Source organism: Mchenga conophoros, linkage group LG23 (assembly GCF_057382185.1).
Source record: "Mchenga conophoros isolate Kocher_MC1m ecotype Shallow Benthic linkage group LG23, M_conophoros_male_GT1.1, whole genome shotgun sequence".
Classification (NCBI taxonomy): Eukaryota; Metazoa; Chordata; class Actinopteri; order Cichliformes; family Cichlidae; genus Mchenga; species Mchenga conophoros.
The window spans coordinates 4223225-4243733 of record NC_140547.1 but is presented as its reverse complement, the minus strand read 5'-3'; the positions used below and the strand labels follow the sequence as shown (position 1 = coordinate 4243733).

Sequence of the window (20509 nt, the reverse complement as noted above, 5' to 3'; positions counted from 1 at the left end):
ATGAATGTTGTCAGTGTGATGATCGCACCAACAGTGATCCCCGACCACTGTCTAGCATTGAAGCAATATCTGTGTGAATCTTGCCTAAGAGGTATGGGGTAACAAAATATAAATTCTCAAGTAAATATGAGTACTTTTTGCTCTTGTATTTTAATGAATGGTGACCTTAACTAGACTGCCTTTTGACTCTACAGGAGGAAAAAGCCAAAACATGGCTGCACTGGTCATCAGGTTAGGTTCTTAAATTCCTTCAAGGTGAATACGGCCACTTGACAGTTACTCATTCAGTTCCTGTACAGTAACTACAGCCTCCAGCGTTTTAGTCTTTCCCAGCACTGAGCTTAAGTGGATATAGCTTCCTTTTTGATGTGCTCGGAGAAATTTTATGGAATCATTTACTCTGCATGCACTTGGCACATCTTGTCTTTTTGACTAAATGCAAAGCTGTTAGTTAATGCAAGGTAAAGCCTTGCATTCAACTAAATAAGATGGATCAGTAGCTACTCCACCCCCCACCTCTCTCATGTTCCTTGTGAGTTAATGGTTATTTGGCTAAATGACTAATACCTTGGTTAGAGCATGTTGTTGGCAGAGTGAGATGGTTCTGCTTCAGTTAACGATCAAAAGTGAGTTACTGGGCTTTTCCACTCTGGTTTTGCTGTGTTGGGGGTTTCAAAATTGTTAAAGGTCACCAGTGCATTCATTTTTGCATACAAAACCTTTACTTTTGGACCTTATTAGAATATAGCAAGTCAAATTTTGCAGAAAGCAACAAAGGGCAACTTGCAAATACACAATCTTATAGTCTCTACACAGTTTTCCTGCTGAAGTCTACTTATCTGTTTAATAACTCAAATTCTAAGGATGCACTGCCTGTAAAAGGACAGATGTGGATCAAGTGTTTTTGTATTTTGTTTCACATTTTGTCATTTAAAAAAAAAACAACAACGAAGTCTTCATGAAAAAGTGGATGGGTAGGTCTTTCATAGGGCTGGGCCATATTATACCGTTCGCGGTAATACCGGTATAATGTTGGGCAACGATAAGAAAATGAAATATAGCGATAGAATATGGGTAAAACGCGCATGCGCAGTGCCTTTGTTTTCATACGCACATGGCAGAAAAAGCATGGCAGAGAATGTCAGCAAGGAATTTTCATTGTTACATTTTTATATAACTTTAATACACATAAAAAAACAGCTGCTTGTTTAAGTGAAAATACATTGATTTTTTGTTTTTTTGCACTAATAAAGTTGTGGAATTATATCGTTATCGCAAATTTTCAAATGTATATCGTGATAAGTATTTTTGGTCATCGCCCTGCTTTAGTCTTTCATGTCTTTATCACGTTATCTTTGGGCATTTGGCCAGTGTTAAATTGACAGATCGGTCACAGCCTTCGGTGAAATGGGTACAACCAAATTCTTTGGCCAGTTCAGTGTAATTATAATACAAAATTAAAATATTACAGCTCTACTCTGCCATTTCTATAGTATAGACTTTCAATAATTTGAACCCCACAAATTTAAAAAAAGAAAAAAAAAAAGAGAGAGAAACAAACAAACTTGACATTCAGCAAGCTGTGGGCTGCTTATGGCGAAATGGGGGGAAATGGATGAAGAAAAAATAAGTTAAAAACACTAGAAGTGAAGTAGTGTCTCAATGAAGTGAGGCTCGTCTGAATCCAATGTGACTTGACCTCAAATTGATGCGGTAGTTAAGTGTTACACTGTCTCTATACACTCTGTGTAGATGGGAAAGTGCCGTCTGAGAGAAATGTATATGGACAGAATTGGTAACGAGGGTGAGCTACGTTAATCCGCTACTTAAGTCTGACATTTTGACTGTGCTTGCTGGCAGAATTCCTTTTCTTTTCTACACTGTCCTCGTGTTTTGAGCCTTGGGCTGTGTGCATTGGTGTGTTATGTTCAGTAAGGCTACTCAACATTTTGGTCATTTTGTCACTGCTCTCAGTCGCGCCCGTAACGTGCTGGTGCGTATGGTGCAGTAGCCCAGACATTAGCACGTGCCCTGCTAGCTCTCCCTCATATACTCTGTGCGAGAACCTAACCCAACGTGGCTCCAGCTATAATCCAACCGCACGATTGGTTTGGCACAACGCTACTATTGTCTTTTGGTTTTTATGGTGTCTGTTAAAATATGGATGGTGTGAGTTCTATTGACTCACACCGTCTCATTTCTAATGAAGTTATTTTGCACCAATTATCTTTTTCATTTCGTTGCCAAGCCCTAGCTGTAAGATTAGAAAAAATGTTTTAAAGTTGCATGTTTGACTGGGCTCTCTGAATACACACTGAAGCCTATCAGCTGCTGTTTTCAGCCGTGTATTTAGAGGTCCAGTGTAGGAGTTGCCATGGGAACTAGCATTACCCCTCAGGAGTAGCTCCAGTGAGTGTACAGTTGCTTGTCCGTGAGAAACGCTTCGGCTGGGTTTTCCAGTTAAGCGGGAGAACAGTAGGAACTGTTGAATTAAGCTGATCATGCCTGCAAGACATGCTTTTCTCCTCTGGCTGTTTGGGAAAGGCAAATACGCTGGAACACACACACACACCAAATTCATAGGATAGCTGCACCTTTTCTCAGCTGTTGCTTTTAAACTTACCGTATTGCTGGTTAGAAGGAGGTAAGAAAGAAAATGTGTACAGTACTGTCCCTCACAACCCACCAACACACTTCCCTTCTGTTCAACTCTTCAGTCAATAGGAGAGTGAACTCTCCAGGGCTGTCTTAACAATTGCTATTTATGTCCCTCTCTCAAAGACTTACTCTGTCTGAAGGGGAAACTCCAATGTTGCCTGACCTGTTTTCTGCAGTGAAAGATCCTCTCTGGTTAGAAGGCAGGCAGTGCTCAGGGCACTCCTTCGCTGTACGCGCGACTGTGCTGTTCATTCAGCGAGAGCAAAACTTGTCTCTCGGCATCCTTGGAAGGCATTTCAGCTACTATGTCTTGGGAATACGAGCTGTGCTTCAAAACGCAAAGTGCTTTCCATTATCTAATCAGCAACTACAGTTATGATTCAACATTGTAGCTGTAAATATCAATGTAGGCCTTTACACATAGCCTGCCTTCAGCCACTTGTGCTGAATGGTAGTGTAATTGTTAAGTTCTACTTTGACCCCATATTGAAATATTTTAACAGCTATCAAACTTTCTATTTGATCTTGTCATTTATGGCTTTAAGTTGAATGTTTTATTAAACTAACAATATTCCGGTACTGTGAAAATAAAGGTCACCTTACAGCCTGCTCTCTTGAGTTGTAGCTTTCCTTTACAGAAATCTGTAAATTAACTATAATGACGTAAGCTCAGAAATGTACAATATATCTTATAGCTGAAGCCCTTTGGAATAGGAGGATAAAGACGGACCATGCAGTGTCGCGATTTGTGCACATCGTAACTGTAACAACATCTGGTTAAGCAGACTTGTGGACAAACCTGTAATATTAAAATTCTATAAGCTAAAGACTTGGTTAACACATGCTATCAGTTGCAGCTTTAGTTGAGATAAAGCAAAAATGAGACTGAAAGGTAGAGACCTGATAGAGCGTGTGCAGCTAAAACTGCAGTGACTCAGACTTGAGTGCTGGGAGAAGTGAGATGGAGAGATGAGCGGTGGAGATCTCCATCAGGGTTGTAGAGGAAGAAAATAGATGGTGGAATGGGGGTGGAAGAGACGATTGCGCTGGAGAAAGCGCTGCATGGTAATACTGGAGGGTTAGTTTCGGTTAGGCTGCTAACTGCCTTGTCTTTTTAAATCGTACTCTTTGGGTTATGTCCGCAGCATACAAACCCTGATGTTTTCAGTCTGACTCCAAGCCCAGAGTGGTAGTTTGCTCACAGAATATGTCCATATAAAGATACAGAACCTGCTGTGGACGGTCTTGTGGGGAAGTTAAAGTGTGTGTGTGTGAGTGAGTGAGAGAGGGGGATCTGTGGGGTTATGTGTAGTTCCTTCTCTGCATGTGCAAGCAGGTTTTCTTGTCTGTGACTTGGTCTTTTTGTGTGTTTATGCACATGTGCATATGCATGATGAGTGATACAAAATTGGAGAAGTGAACTCGCTGTACCCAGCTCTTTGTTGAGCTGAGGTGAGCCATGCAGCCCTCGTGTGGTCAGTCGGGCCTTTTTGGGAACCACTGCCAAAACAACCATTGCACTGCATTGTTACATTGCACATTTCTGGACTGGAGGGAAGAAGACAATAGCTTGACCATAATTAACCCCAGAAACTTCTATGTAGTTTAAGCTTTGTTTTTTAGAGCTGGAGAGTTATTTACAGTGAGTTATATAATGCTCAAATATCTCACCAGAAATGCATACACCCTGAACTGGTGAAGCAGAGAAGGGCTTGACATTGAGGTCTGGATTATTGCCTGTGGACACGATGGTGCACATTTCTTCTTGACCTCATGCATCAATGCTAAGATGTAGGTGGACAGACGAGGCCAGCCTGTTGCAGAGACAGACCAATTTATTGCCACAGAAACGAGTTATATTAAAAAAGGCTACTTTTAAACTAGTTTCTGGAATGCTTGGTTGACCTGTTGAAAACTGATTTGTACCCACAAGTCTTTTATTTTACTTCTTGCTTAGTTTGCTCTCGGCAAAAATACATTTTCAGGCTACATTACTATAAAATGGCAAGTGCAGAAGTGTTACATGGATGGGTTACAAATCATGTGTTATGGTTGATATTTGTATTTATTTGAATGGTTGCTTCCTCTAGATTTCAATTTGTGTAAATTAACGACTATCTCATTTGAATCTGTCTTTTCTTTTTTTTCTTCTTTTGTTAAATGTTTGCAAGAAAATAATAATGCTGCTGTAACTTTTGTTCCTAGAGCACACACGGCACACTGAAAGATACCTTTTACACCAGTTTGTCCATTCATAACAGTTGCTTTCAGCAGTTTGCTTACTGCTCCCATCTATTTTCCAGGTACTGGAGAAAGTGGAAAGAGCACTTTCATCAAGCAGATGAGAATAATCCATGGCTCAGGCTATACAGATGAAGACAAGAAGGGCTTCACCAAACTGGTCTACCAGAACATCTTCACCTCGATGCAGGCCATGATCCGTGCAACTGAGAACCTTAAGATCCCCTTCAAGTATGAACAGAACAAGGTGTGTATTATTAGGAGGCAGAAATGTATTGTTATAGCATTTGGATGGCATCGGTGCATCAAGTACTTGTACTGGCTAATTTGCTGGGAACATGTGTGGGAAGATCTTAGTGTACATCAAATATTGTGTATAACAGTTAATGTACCCATTAGTTTGTGAACACCTTTTGACGTTAAAGCCTCTGTTAGCTTTATTCTTTATTTATATATATTTTTTGAAATGGCATTTTTATAGTATGTCATACCATGTCATCAATAATGTTAGCTAGCTTCATTAGCAAGCTGCATCCATAAACTGTGTGGCTGCATCACGCAGATACCTGCTAAGAAGTAATGACTAAGAAAATACTAGGTTTTCACTCAGGAAAACTGCAGCAGAGACTTCTTGGGTGGGGTTTTACCACACAGCAAGCCATATTATTTGGAAATGGACTGGTATTTTATATGGCACTTTTGTAGTCTTACTGACCAGTCAAAGGGCTTTTACACTGCAAGCCACAGTTAGTCATACATTCCATCTCATATCCACGGCCAATTTAGAATAAACACTAAACCCAACATGCTCCGTCTAAGCTGCGCGCGTGCGCAATTGCGCACTGCTGGGACGGTCTCTGCGCACAAAGTCTGTGTTGCGCACAAATAAATCTAACCTGAATTTAAATTAAAATAAATACATTAACAATTCTGTTTTGTAGTGTTAGTCAGTAAGTGGCTGGCTGCTCCAGTATGGGATTATAACGATGCCACCTTATCCCATAGTCCAGCCAATAATGCGATTCACATATACGGCTGATGTGGAGTGAAGCCACGTTAATGACAACGTGTACAACCACTGGAGATGTGAACAGGACAGACGGAACAATTGATGGAAAAAGTGTGGACCAGTTTTTAAATGTGTTGATAGGCCACGTAAAACCAGTTATAATTAAAAAAATATATGCAATGTTTTGGGTTTTTTTTCCTGATTACTATAGTTGTTCATATTTACTGCGGGAAGAAACTGTAAAAACTGTGTTTTCTAAGGAAAGTGCTGGAAAGCGCTCTCCACCTGTGAGTAAAAACAACATTTTAATAAACCATGTAACTTGGATGGATTCGATGCTGGCGTGACCACAGTGCACACGTCTGCTGTTGCTCACAGTGGTCTAAGGGACCGCTCAGGGAGTTTGTGTGTTCGCTCCAACACTTAAAAAATTACAGGGAACATTGCCAAGATGTCTTTGGACTGTGGGAAGAAGCCAGGGCATGCAGAGGAAAGCCATACAGGCGCAGTAAGAACATGCAAATGCCACACAGAAGGCCAGCGAGACCATTTAAATCGGGAACCTTTTTGCTGTAAAGCAACATTGCTAACAATCCAAGAGCTAATTCCATCCTGCATTTATTTGGCAAATAATGGCGTTGAAATTGCTCCAGAACACACAAACGCCACGAAGTGGCGAGGCCCAGTTAAGTGTCTCAGATCAGCCTAGTGGACGGATCAGCTACAGTTATCTGTGTCTGCTTAATAGGCCATGCTGTAAGCCTTTATAAAAACCCAGATGGGTTTAAAAAATTCAACCTCTGTATAGTGATGAGAGGAGGAATGGGCTGAAACCAAAACGCTTTTTGTACCAGGCTCTAAACATGCTAATGTCATTCTTAAAGTTGAGCATTTTACCATGGAAGCCTGTAGGGATGGACCTACTTATGGTGCCAGTCTTAGGTGGCCATTTAACGAACTTCAGGTTTTGGTGTTGTGTTGGCTTAAGAGTTTTCCAGCGGTGGAAAATAAATCCACAGTATTCTCCTGTCTGTTAACTCCACATGTGTTTAGGTACTTCAAATCATGAACTTTAATATGAAATAATTATTAGAAATGCTGTGAAGCATTGCTTAAACGTCTTTTTGTATGTTTTTGTTTTGTTCTTCCAGAACAATGCCCTGGTGGTGCGTGACGTGGACGTAGAGAAGGTTGCATCGTTCGAGCAGCCGTACATTAGCGCGATAAAGATGCTGTGGGCTGACCCTGGCATCCAGGAAGCGTATGATCGCAGGAGAGAGTACCAGCTCTCTGACTCGACCAAGTAGTACGTCTGACATTTCATAATTTACTGAATGACTATTTGCCTTATGTTTAAGCAGTGTGTAAGAATGCATGTTAGAATTTATATTTTTGTTTTCTAAAAATGACACAAAAGTATTGGGGGGGCAGACGGACGACATCAATTCGGTTGAAGCAAGAGAACAGAATTCAGCAGATGGCATGAGGAGCTCTTGGCAGGTTTATAAATGACGGTAGTAATATATATAGAGCCAATTCCAACCTGCATTAATCTATTTGAGCCAAATGTGGCTCCTTTGAACAGTTGAAGATTGGGATGAAACTGAAGCTTTGCATGATGCATTTATAGTGTAAGTGTTTTGTTAAGAAACAAACTTGTCATCCCCTTTCAGGGTTTCCATATTTTATGTTTCGGACTCATCTTAATATGGATTCTATTCATTTTTACACATGAATCAACACAAATGGGCAAAACAAAAGGTTTTTTTACACTTAATAAAACCGAAATGTCAATTTGCATGCATACTTGGAGCATTTGCTATGGCAGGGGTCTACCTGTGGCTACTTCATTTCATTGGATAATTGTAAAATGCAAACTCCTAATTATAAATAGCCTCAAGTTTTAAAGAACTGTGTAGACCTGTAAGAAATGATTGTCAGAGTACAGTTCTGGACAATGAAAATCAAGAAAATTGTAAATGTCAAAGAGCAAAGTAACCTTTGGAAACCAGTCACTTAGTTGGGCCACTCGCTCAAGCTGAGGAGTCTGGGACAAAGAACTATCATTGGTCCCAGGTGCATTGGTCCCAGGTGGAGCTCAGCATGCTGGATGCTTCGCTCTGCACCTCAGAAAAACAAGAACAAAAGAATTATTGAATCCATTTTAAAATGCGTTGAGCAACTTGACAATGAAAGCACTGTTCATGTGCATGTTGTCTTTTACTTGACAGTTGTGTCTCTGTGCATACATGTGCATCTGTTATGTTCCCTCCCCCTTCGCAGCTACCTTAACTATTTAGAACGAATATCAACACCAGGGTATGTACCCACTCAGCAAGATGTGCTGCGGGTCCGAGTGCCCACCACCGGCATCATTGAGTACCCATTTAACCTGGAGAATATTATATTCAGGTACTGGTGTCTAGTGCTCCTGCTGGTGTTACTGGTTGGCTAGCAGCAGAAAAGTTGGTCAGCCAGTTGGAAACCGTCGATGCCGCTATCTCAATCTACACTGTGTTGCACAGCAAGGCTCAGCACATTCCTGATGGTACACTCTCAAAGACTAGTCTTGAGTTTAAGCCTTAAGCTACAAGACTTTACACACATTTGTTTTTAATTTAACTTTAGAGGATACTGCTTATCTTTTTAGAAACCTACAAGCCTTCACTTTGAGCTCTTTGACAGTGCGAAAAGTTAAAACTGAGAATTATGTCTTTTAGAGCTGCCATCAAGGATATAGCTCAATTTCATTTGGAGGGGCGCTAGCGTGAAATGTCCCCCATCCACGCCTTCCCCTCGGAAATCTTTGGTTGCATCTGGACTGATGCACTTGCTTTTGGATGGAATATGCTTTATCTGCTGTATGCTTCACTTTCTTTCCTCCCTCTGTCTTTTGTTGTCCTTCTTGTCTCTAGCTATCTAAGTGATCTGGATCGTATTGCTGACCCGTCCTATCTACCAACCCAACAGGATGTGCTTAGGGTTCGAATCCCAACCACTGGGATCATAGAATACCCTTTCGACTTGCAAAGCATCATTTTCAGGTAGAAGACGACATCCATTATCTTGACACAGATTTTAAAGGGATTGGGTATACACAATTTGGGTTAAAGTGTTTTGTCTCTATTTGTAAGTTGGCACTCAAAGTTGGATTATAACCATGATCTATCCTACGGTGCATTATCCTGATATCATTATCAATTAATAAGTCAACAGAAACTTGATCTGCTAGTATATCTACAGCTGATGATCTAAAGATTTAGTCGTTATGGTAAAGTTTATTTTGCAACATTTAATATTAAGTCAAAAATTGTACACTTTCTATCATATCATTAGCAATCCCAGTCTACTTTCATACTATCCATGTGTGGAAATGTGTGATCAGAACCAACTGGACCACCTGCAGCTGACTGATCTGCTTCAGGGTGCAGTTTCTGGTGCATGTCAAGGATAATCGCAGATAATTTGAGCTTCATCTAAACAGCTTTCTCTCCATCACCTCTCGCTCATTGTAAATGTGAAAGTATTCAGTGCGGGATTTCCATCTGCAGTCTAAAGTAAAGGATCACAAGAAGATGTCATCGAACGGGACTGATTCTAAATCATTGTTTCTATCACTTGCTGTATGTGCTCCATCGTTTCATTACTTCCTTGAGAAATCCTCATGCACTGAAAGACCAGTGCTGAAGATCCTCTTTCAGTTAACAGTCACATTCTCTAACCTCCATGACAAGCATTTTACATTTACTGCAGCTTCTTTACAGTAAAAGGCACGCAATCTCAAATCGAATATTTTAAACACAAAGAAACAACAATAAAAAGTTGTTTGTATGCAGTTTAAAATTGTGATTTCTGGATTGTATGCATACAATAACTTTGCATACGTTATTAATGCTTTTTATTTAAATAAGACTTCAGAGTGGAGATGGAAAGGAAATGGGAGACGGGCATGTAGCAAACTGGCTGGCTGGTAGTGGGACTGGGTACTTGGTTGTTGAGAGCATTTAAGCCTAACTAAATGAAGTATAATTTGTAATAAAAATGGCTCGAGATAAATGAGTCACAGGGAAAAAAATGCTGACAAATGACATTTCTCTAGCTGTTTTTTTTAAACGTCTCAGGCTCCAAGGCTGTATTTTTACATCTTAGTCCTCTTCTGTTTCTCTGTAGTCCTGACGTGGAACCTGGAAAACAGGACATAAAAACTAAATGTCTTAGGACCTGCCACCAATACGTACAAGCGCTTCCCTTCCTCCTCCTGTTAAAAAAGGATGAGCAGATTGATGGACCCAGGAAACGCAAGTGATTACAGAAGAGTGCAAATCGATAGGAAGCCATCATGTCAGCCCCCTCCTACGCTTGGCAAGGCTAGAAATAACTCTGCTTGCAATGAGGCTGTGTTGAAGAGGTTCCCAGCAGCCCTATTGCAGATAGCCAATAGGCTCTACTCTGCTTGGCTGTGCTGATGATGGTGAATCACTGCATGTTCTCAGTGACATCAGGTTTTTTGCTGAGATTGAAGAAGCATATTAAAAAAATATATATATATATGCATAAGAAAAATGCATGTGAAGAGGCAATAAATGTCAGGTTTTAATGGAAGAATAATGCAATAACAAATTGCTAATTTGGTGATTTCTGCAGTGGAGCATGCAGCGCACTTGATGCAAGACAAGTTCCTCAGCTCAGTTTGTTGTAAATGTGATTATATTCTTCACACCTGTGTGTGGAGGTCTGCTTTTGTCCAAGTGATGAATTCTCTCATCAGTGGGTGAATAGGAGGCTCACTGAAGACGCAGCGTGCCCCTCAACGTTACACAACAATGCAACAGTTATGTCACCAGGTGGACTCTAAGCTGACTTGCTGTTTGGGAGGACTAACTACTCATCCATAGTGCTCACATGTGCATCTGTAAGCAATAATCGCACGTAGGACTCCAAGGATACTTGCAGCTGACAGGGGTGCTGCTGCAACAAGGAGTGCTTTCATGATGGACCTCTCCATGAGGCCCGTTTCTTTTCTTTTTTTTCATCATAATTGGCTTTTGAAGTAATATCCAGCATAGGAGAGCTTATGGAACTAAGTAGGTCACTCATCCTTGCTAGAGGAAAACAAAGGAGGTCATTTAATATAAAGGAGTTTTATTTTAGGCTTGCTTTTGGAGGGCCCCATTTATCAATGCCGTCATTTCTTCTGGCAGACTTGCTCAGTTCACCTTTGTCTCATCAAACTTTCACTGTGTCATATGTTATTTAAATGGAGCTGAGACTTAACTTTCTGGCCCACTTTCATTCTTACAGTGCCGGTCAAAAGTTTGGACACACCCACCCATTCTTGTGTGTCCAAACTTTTGACCGGCACTGTATCGAGCACCAAAGGTTCTTCGGTGTTTCTACATTTTTATTTTCTTGATTTTTATTTTTTTATTTATTTATTTTTTGGACGAGCCCAGAGCCAAACAGAAGTGCTTTTTAATCCATGATCCAGATCTCCTGACCTTAGATTTAAAGCCAACACGATGAGCCTTAAAGAAATTTCCTCCATCTTCTTACTTTTTCCCCTTCCTGATTATTTAAAATAATTATTTCCTAATTCTGCATTCTTGTTCCTCCCCACTCTCTGTGCTCCTCTTATATGCCTTCACATTTAGCACCTTATTGGCAGCACAACTTTAGTTATACTGCATGGATTCTATTGCATTGCGCTTTTCAGAGGAAGATGGTGTTGTTTGTATGTGTGCATAAACTTCCCTATGCTTCTTTTGGTTCACCTTGGAACATTTCCCCTGTCATTAGACAGTGCAAATTCATTTCTTTTTATATTGGGTTGCTTGGCTTGAAATGCATTACTACAATTTTTTTTTCTAAATAGGCTTCCGTTGTAACCACCTGACCACAGCGTCCTTGAAATCTATTGACTGGCCACTGAAAATGACAAATTAAGAATCCTCTTTGCACAGATCCATTTTCTGAAATGTATTTCTGTCCTGACGTGCTTCAGATCCGTGTCTTGTTCCTGGCTGAATCACTTCAGGATTGAATATTAATATTTAATTTATTTGTAACGCATGTGCTGAACACGTTTTCAGGGCATGCGTACCCCTGGCGTTCTGTGGTTCAGGTCTTATTTGATTAAAGTAGCTCAAAGATTTAACGAATATTAAAGTGGATGCTGAGTATAATATTTAGTGAGTTAGAAAACTTTACCCAGTAAAGACTCGCAGCTAATTAAAGTTTTTCTTTCCCCTCTGCCCTTCATCCCATCATGTTCCAATCAGGATGGTGGATGTTGGGGGTCAGAGGTCGGAGAGGAGGAAGTGGATCCACTGCTTTGAGAACGTCACCTCCATCATGTTTTTGGTTGCTCTCAGCGAATATGACCAGGTCCTGGTGGAGTCGGACAATGAGGTGAGACAGAGACTTGTAATTTCACACAACAGTTTGATGCTGTGCTCTTAATAAACTTTAAAGTTCGTTTTGATATCAACATATTTCCAGAATTTTGCAATTGTGAGCAAGCTCGGGTTTGTGTACTTAAATTATTAGGGTGCTTGAATAGTAAGCAGAGCGTATAGTCTTACTTTAAAGTCCACTGAGGTGCCAGTGATGCGAATTTCATCATCAGAAGTTAGTGCGATAGTTCATGTGGACATCACGTGCCTGTCCATTTTTGTCCCCGCACACACTCGTCCAGAGAAATTATTAGTTATTATTTAATTAAATAAACATGCTCCCTAGGCAGTGTGCCTCAAGCGCATACATAAGGCTGCTTTTATGCTTACCCCCGTCGAAAACACGGAGTTGCGCATGCTGAAAATTGCAATTTCTCTTTCTAACCTGCGGCGTTACGCTGCGGCCACTGCCGCAGCTGGGTTGAAGCCACCATCCGCCATTCTAATGATATTGGTAGACAAGCTCAAAGTCAGAGTAGACAGAGGGAGATGTTACAAAAATGAGACTTTGTGAGGTTCCAGTTTTGACTTCTTCCAATATCATGTGGCGGTTATTGTCCGAGTAGTGAAACCTGTTGTTCAGGAGAACATTGGAGCCACCTGTGGCTTAATAGCAGGCATAAATAGACCTGACTGTGTGATGTTGTGACTGTGCATGAAGTGACAAATACTGAGGGTATACTGGCACCTTAAGTATAACAAGAATGACTTTTTAGCCATCGGGTCTCCAGCTGTGCATGTCCACGATGGAGTGCAAGTGCATTTATTTGGATTTTTGCAGCTCACAGCTGTAGGTTTAACTTTTTTGTTTACTCCTGCTGCACTCATCAACTGCTTTCCAGTAAAACACCTCTGCAGCTGTACTATGCAGCGCCAGTTAGCTTGTTTTAACAGCAATAGTTGAGCAGTAACAATGCAAATGAACAATTATTCAATGACTCCTTTTGAATTGGAGAAAGTTTAGTAGGTAGTGGCTCCATCGTGTTGTGGTTAATACATTTACCTAATGTGCAAAGCTTCAGGAAGGGCATCTTTTGTTTAAAAGAAGAAAAACTATCAAATCAAACATCTTCTGTGGTGACACCATATGAACATGGGAGCAATCAAAGAAGCTTTCGAGAGAGCACTAAGCAGGTCATCAGACTAACGTCGTATGTCTGCATGAATGAGACACAATTTATCAAATCTCTCACAACAAACTGGACGCAGGTCTTCTGTTTATTTCAGGGATATTTTGCCCGTGTCGTCAGCTTTGGCTTCTGACTGTTCGGATAGAATTATCGCTAATAAAGCTAATGTGATCAGCCTCTGTGTGCCCTCTGCTCCTCTCTGACAACAAACCCTTTCTCTGACCTGGTCATATGATAAACCAAACCCAGCTGCCAGCTGTGACGCTGTACATCAGTACAGCAGCTGCTGCAAGTCAAGTATCGCAGGGTCCAGTCGTCTGGCTGCTCTGTTACCAGTTTAACTGCACACGCGTATGGTGCCAGCTCAGGCACCTCGCTGGACAGACGGATCTGGTTTAATTTTTACAGTCATTTTTCCCCCCTTTAATGTTCAGACTCTAAGAGGTAATAGCAAACACCAGACAATCATGATGCTATTGTTAAACTCGTTTAATGAAAGGTTACCAGCTAAGACAAAGCTTGGCAGACTTCAGTGTGCAGAGATTATCCTGCTGTGATGACAAGCTCAAGACTGAGACTTTGACCCTTGTGGACCAGTTCAAGCCTGACGGGAGTTTTCTTTGCCTTTGATTTCATCAAGTCTGTCCAGGATTGTCTCGTGTCTCGCCATGATGTAATGAATGACCCCCGCATGAGTAACGCTGGCAAGGATTTTTAAATTTAAAGTTTTGTTGTTGTTTTTTTGTTTGTTTTTTTGTTGGTTTGTTTTTAATCTGAGAGAGCCAGACGATGTCTAATTTTTCGTGTGTGTGCTTCCACCAGTATTACCAATTTGAAAGGATCTTGAGAAAGTGTGGAGAACGTTATGCTGCCTGTAACATTGATCAGCATGGCTGGTTTAGTGGTGGGAGATGATCTGGGGAGGCACATCCATAGAGGGGTGTACACACCTCTGCAGTCTAGTCATCTGCACCCCGACTGCCATTAGGTATCAGCATGAAATCTTTGGACCTACTGTCAGATCCTATGCTGGTGAAGTGGTTCCTGGGTTCCTCCTGGTGCACGACAGTAGCTGGCCCTGTGTGGAGAGACTAAGCAGGCAGTTCCTGGAAGATGAAGGATTTGATACCGCTGGCCTGCCCCCACACTCGCCTGCTTTGAATCCCACAGAACTCCTCTGGGACATTGTGTTTCGATCCGTCTGACTCTGTCAAGTCGCCACGATGTTGTCAGGCATGCATACAAGAATGTGAGGGCCATACAAACTGCTGAGTACCGTTTTTGAGTTGATGTGTCAGGCTAGTGCATTTTACCAAAATTTCATTGCAGCATTTTTACTCCTTAGGCATGAAAGACTGATGTAGGGTATTGTTGTCACCTGGTTGGCTGGACAGCACGGACGCTGAATTTTGAGCACAAGAACTCAAACAAATTGATGTAGGATTTTCAAGTTGATACCATGAGTACATCTGCTAAACTCAAAGCAAGTTCAAATATTGGTGAAGGTCAGAGGTCACCGTAAATATTCTGTCTCTAGCTCTAAAGATGAGACCTGTTTTTCAATTGAAATAATAAGTGCATCTACTAAAAATCTCAGATTACAAAGCCACTGTTGCCAAAAGCACTTGCAAGTTACACTGTCATCGTTACTGACCTGTATTAGAAAGAAACAGAAATGCCATATAATTGCAGGTTTTGGATAAATGGTCTGCTTTACAATTTGGTTGCTTTCAGTGTCGAGTGAAGCTGAAAGTGAAGCGTTCTGAACACATCGCTCTCTTTAACGTCCTTGTTTCGTTGTTAGAACCGCATGGAGGAGAGTAAAGCTCTGTTCAGGACCATCATCACATATCCCTGGTTCCAGAACTCCTCTGTGATCCTGTTCCTTAACAAGAAGGACCTGCTGGAAGAGAAGATCATGTATTCTCACCTGGTTGATTACTTCCCAGAGTTTGATGGTAAGGAGTTGACTTGTAAACAAGAGTGTTTCAAAGAGTGAAGGATGTGATGTGCACGCTTGAGGTTTTTTTACTTTATATAGGAACCTTGCTTTTGCAGTTGTTGTTTTTTGTTTTTTTTATTGTAGACTGACACCTTATGGCCATGATGCTGTACTACAATACAAACTAATATATTCCTGTAAAATGTCACATCGCTCTCTTATTGAGCAACCTGTCACCCAAGTGTCTTTTATTTTTGTTTTAGTGAATCCTTTCCTCCTCGCTCATTCATAGCGAATACATTTAACTACACCACTCTGTCCTCCTTCCAGGTCCTCAGCGGGACGCGCAGGCAGGTCGGGAGTTCATCTTGAAGATGTTTGTGGACTTGAACCCAGATAGTGACAAGATAATCTACTCCCATTTCACGTGCGCCACCGACACGGAGAACATCCGTTTCGTCTTTGCGGCCGTCAAAGACACCATCCTGCAGCTCAACCTCAAAGAATACAACCTGGTGTGAAGGAAAATTGGAAAGACAGATGGTTAGAGTGCAAGCAAGACACCCACAGCCCCCACACTCAATGCAGTGTCCACATCTGCATGAAATGCACTCGTAAAGAGATGAGCATTGCTTTGTGCTTTTACCAGACCAACACTATCCATATTCTGCCCTCTCTTCACTCAGACCCTTGGTTGCTGTTTTGCCCAGTTTTAAGGACTCTGTTTGGTTTTTTTTGGTTTTATTAACTGCTTGTCTTGCACAATCACACATGAAACACATTCAGATATAACACTCCCTCCATTTGTCACCTCTTGGGAGGTTGTTCTCTACTCCGGCGCTCCTCGTTCGGCTCTTGCCGTGGCTCACGTTTTTCTTTCTCTACACTACAGTCTCACTTGCGCTCGTGTGGGTAGAGGACCATCTCCCGGTAGACTAAGCTTTTACGGACAAAGGGCTCTCTCCCATAGTTATTTAACCCATGCATGCTATACACTACAGCCTGAGGGCTTGAGGCCAGGTGGCACACACTGGACTCTGCTCATCTGCAGAGGGTAACGAATTAATCAGACAGTGCTGGGGTGCAGAGAGGTACTTGGTTCTCCTGGGTCTTGAATTGTCCATGATGTGTTCTTTTAACTCTTTCTGGGGGGTTACGTGCCCTAAATGAGAGCATAGAAGCTCTGTTGAATGTAAATAAAGTTTTCATGCTGCTCACACAGAGTGAGGGCTACACAAAGATGACTACATGTTCTCTTTTGACTTTCAATATTTTCATCTATATTAACGTCATTAATTCTTCTGTTGTTCGCTAATTAAACCGATCGACGGCGACTACTCAAAGGAACCCTTTCAGGAGTGGTCAGGTTCTGTTTATTATTCAGTGCCCCTGATTTTATACTGAGACAACACTACCAGTATTTTACGTACTGTACACCAGCTCCCCTGTAATTCTCTATCACTTTGCTAAATTAAAACCACCTACATTTTTCTGTAAATACAGTAACATTGCCAGTATCGTTTTAATCCCTTAACTAGTTCAGATACTAAGAAACATATTTGGGAGCTGGTTTTTTGCCAAAAACTAAGTGAAGGTTTTCTCCCGAGTTGGATCGTTCCAGATGTTTAACAGCGTAACACCTCACTTTGTGTGGCATTTCTTTATGTTGTCTCAATCACACGTGTAACAGTACTGTGATTTTTATTTGTGTGAGGATAACTTTCTTGTGCACAATGTGTGAATGATGGCATCAGATTAAACTGGTGCAGCAGTCATGTTTTGGATGAAATAAAGCTTTTGCGCTGCCAGTTTGCTTCAGTCACAACTTTGGTTATGATCATGCAAATGGCTTTTTCCTCTCCTGTAATCGCCTTCATTTTTACCATATTAATCAGCCAACATTTGATTAAACTGTCACAATCATAAATTTTTCTTCTTTTTTTTTTTTTTTTTTTGTATGTCTAATTTATCAATTGGATCTATTTGTTATTGATATAGTAAATGAGACGTTGTCCCTAGTTTCAGCTCAAGTTTTGTTTTTTCAACATCAAAGTTGGGAGTAGATTTTATACTGCTGTAAAATATCAAACTATTTTATGGTCAAGTGTTCTGTTTCTAATGATACTTCATATATTTAGTTGTTGCAGTTCTGTTTTTGAAGTGCTTGACATAGGAAAAAGGAAAAAAAAAAAAAGGTTTCTGTGTCAGGTTTGTGCTTTATGCAAATAGGAAAATGAAAAACAGACAAAAAATTACTTGGTGGTTAAATATTTACTGTTCAGAGATGCTTGTACTTTTTGTAATCTTTAAGGATATGCGTTTGCTCTTGGTACCAATCCCATATTGTGCGTCTTGCCCGATAGTAGTTTAAATATTCCATTAAGCCGAGAGTTGATATGTGGCTTTTTTGTTTTTGTCTTCACTATGTAATTCAGGTAATTTTTCATGACTTTCTCATCACAAGGGCTACTCTTAGCAGCTTTGGTAGAAATGAAAGGAATCTGAATGGTGTAGAGCAAAAGGCGCAATTAATTAGCCTCGGGAGGGTGCCTGAATCAGGAGCGTGTTGACATCCTTTTGAGAGCAGCAGTCCACAGAAGCCTGATAGACGGCTGGTGGCCGTTTAGGTACCCCCCGCCCTCCCCCTGTTTTTTTTGTTTTTGTTTTTGTTTTTTTTACCTTCAAGAGAATAACTAAAGGAAGTTGGGTTTCTTAAGTTGCGATAGGATGTTTTTAGTGTCTTTTCTATTCGACCTTATCACCCAGGTGATCCCATTATGAATTATGTGCTGAAATCAGCGATGCAAAGTTTTCCTCTGTGCTTTTACATATTTGCCTCTTCATTGGTAGTGTTTTCATGCTTGACTTTGACACTGGCTGCATGGGGACGGGAGGGGGAGAGAGAATGCTGGGATATTTTGACCTTAAGTGCACATTGAACGAGGCGGCAGGGTCAGATTAAACTTACCCTGCTGGACTGTAATCTTTACTTTGTTTTAGATGGTAAATGGTTAATCTTTGGTGCTTCACGAAACATTTCAAAGCCTTTATTTTTGACCCACTTGCCCATGTGATGCTGACTGACTGAAGCTGGCCTTTTGGATGCCACAGAAAGGCACGTTCAGGAAACGCTGTTCCCTTGAGCCGTGGCTTGCAACCTTGAGAAAATACTGTCCTGCAGACGGTAAAAACACAAAACAAAGGTTGCGTTCAGCCTCTGGTGTCAGCACGGTGGCGTCGGTTTCCACTCGCTGACGACGTGGATTTTTACGCTAACACAGAGTCCCATGGTTACACTACCAATGACCAGAGCCGTCAGAAAAGCCGGTTCGGTTATTTTTAATAGTCCTTTTCTTTTATATCTACTTTGCTTCATTCTACACACAATGCATTTTAACAAAGACTCACATGACAATCCAGTACAAAATGGTGTGCCAAGCAAATTCTGTGTTAAGCAAAGGCTTCAAAAACCTGTTTAACTTGACCCAGGCCTGTGCAGTGAAAGTTATTGCAGCATTTAATTGAGTCTTACTTGTGGTTTTAGTTTGCAAATGAAGCTTGCATGTTGAGCCTCATTTCTCTTTTTTTTTTTTTTTTTTTTTTTTTTTTTTTTTCCTTTTTAAATTGTATTTATTGAAAAACTTGCCAAATGAAGGTACTGAAATGGCCATTGTGTTTTTGGTGGTTGAATATGCTGCGTGTTTACATCTGCCATTCTGCGCTCTCTCTTATCTCCTTTATTTGATTGGACTGTCTATTGTTTCCCTGGGTCAAAGGCACTGAAAATACACCGCTGCAATGGGCCTGCGTTCATGCAACTTGTCCATTCAAGCACGCTCGTTGGTACTCTGAGGTGTGTGTGTGTGTGTGTGTGAGTGTGTGTGTGTGTGTGTGAGAGAGAGAGAGAGAACACTTTGATGGGTGTTGCTTATGCTTGAGGTCCATTCTGGTTTCAGGGATGGATATAGTGATATTAAAAAGCTCTTTGCATCTTTTTTTTTTCTCCCCTTTTGTAAGGTTGACACACCGTATTTAGGACCACTTGACATGATTTTTCTTTTCAGACAATTCAAATTTTGTGTAGTGGTGTACAAATTGAAAGTAATGTATTTTTTTTTGTTTGTTTTGTTTTAAAGTATACCAAATGTAAATTCTGTACAATGAGTGTGCCAATCCCCTTTTCTTTGTAAAGCCAGACTCTTAACAAGTGCCAATGTTGTGGAAAAAATTCAGAGGACCTGTGGATTTCGTGGTCCAGTTTTTAAAGCAAACACTAAGTGTGTGATTAATTAACAAAAAGGACAGTTTTATTCTATATTTAAGATTAATGATGAACTGCTGTTTTTAAAAATAAGTGTCATTTTAACTGCATGCGTTTTGTCAGGTTGGGGGAGGGAGTGGGGGGTGAGATACTCTATTCATGCAACGCCCTCGAGAAAAGGGTCCTAATGGTTATTGATTTACAGTATTTTAGCCATATTTCTCTATTTGTATGTTTCATTTCAACCACTGTTGCCTGAACCTCATTCATACATGATGATTTTTACATAGCCTTCTCCTTTAAATGTTTTAAATTGGAATAAAATATGTTCCTATACTCTCTTCTTGCATCCCTGTACTTTTATTCTCAAGTATTTTTTTTATTTTTATTTTTTATTTTTATAAATAGTGACTTGAAGATTCCACCATTTAAGGTCATGTGTAATTTCTGAATGCATTTTATCCACATGGATTGGAAAATGATTTGTTGTATAAATACTGCTGCCCTTTGGAAAGCAGCGACCTCTCTCTGCAGTCTTAAGGTAGGATACTGTTTAGTGAAAATGGATATTAACAAACAAGTGCTCAAGTGACTGGGTAACAAATCATTTTGACTCTTGAAGGTAATCGCACACTACTTTTCACAAAACTATTTTGATAACGCAGCGCACATATTTATTTTTTACTTTTAGCGCCTTTTAAATCTGAGATTAAGACGTCCTAAAATGGGTTTTGAAGTATGGAAATCCCAACTTGTGAAATGCATATAAATATATACATTCAGTATGTGGTTCAGCCTCATTTACCGTGAGTTACC

At 40.6% G+C, this 20509-nt stretch overlaps 1 protein-coding gene across 4 annotated transcripts in view; it reads left to right on the top strand.

Moving 5' to 3' along the window:
• Positions 1-20034, top strand: part of LOC146546435 (guanine nucleotide-binding protein G(q) subunit alpha-like) — a 33430-nt gene extending 13396 nt beyond the window's left edge. For 3 of the 4 annotated variants that reach the window (XM_085265128.1, XM_085265127.1, XM_085265125.1), the window contains exons 3-8: positions 4962-5146; positions 7060-7214; positions 8824-8952; positions 12187-12316; positions 15295-15448; positions 15763-20034. In XM_085265128.1, coding sequence (XP_085121254.1) covers positions 4962-5146; positions 7060-7214; positions 8824-8952; positions 12187-12316; positions 15295-15448; positions 15763-15953 — 944 coding nt within the window. In that variant the 3' untranslated portion in view covers positions 15954-20034. Of the gene's footprint in view, positions 1-4961; positions 5147-7059; positions 7215-8191; positions 8321-8823; positions 8953-12186; positions 12317-15294; positions 15449-15762 lie in introns of all 4 variants that reach the window. The other variant, XM_085265129.1, reaches the window with a different exon arrangement.
• Positions 20035-20509: the final 475 nt, after the last annotated feature.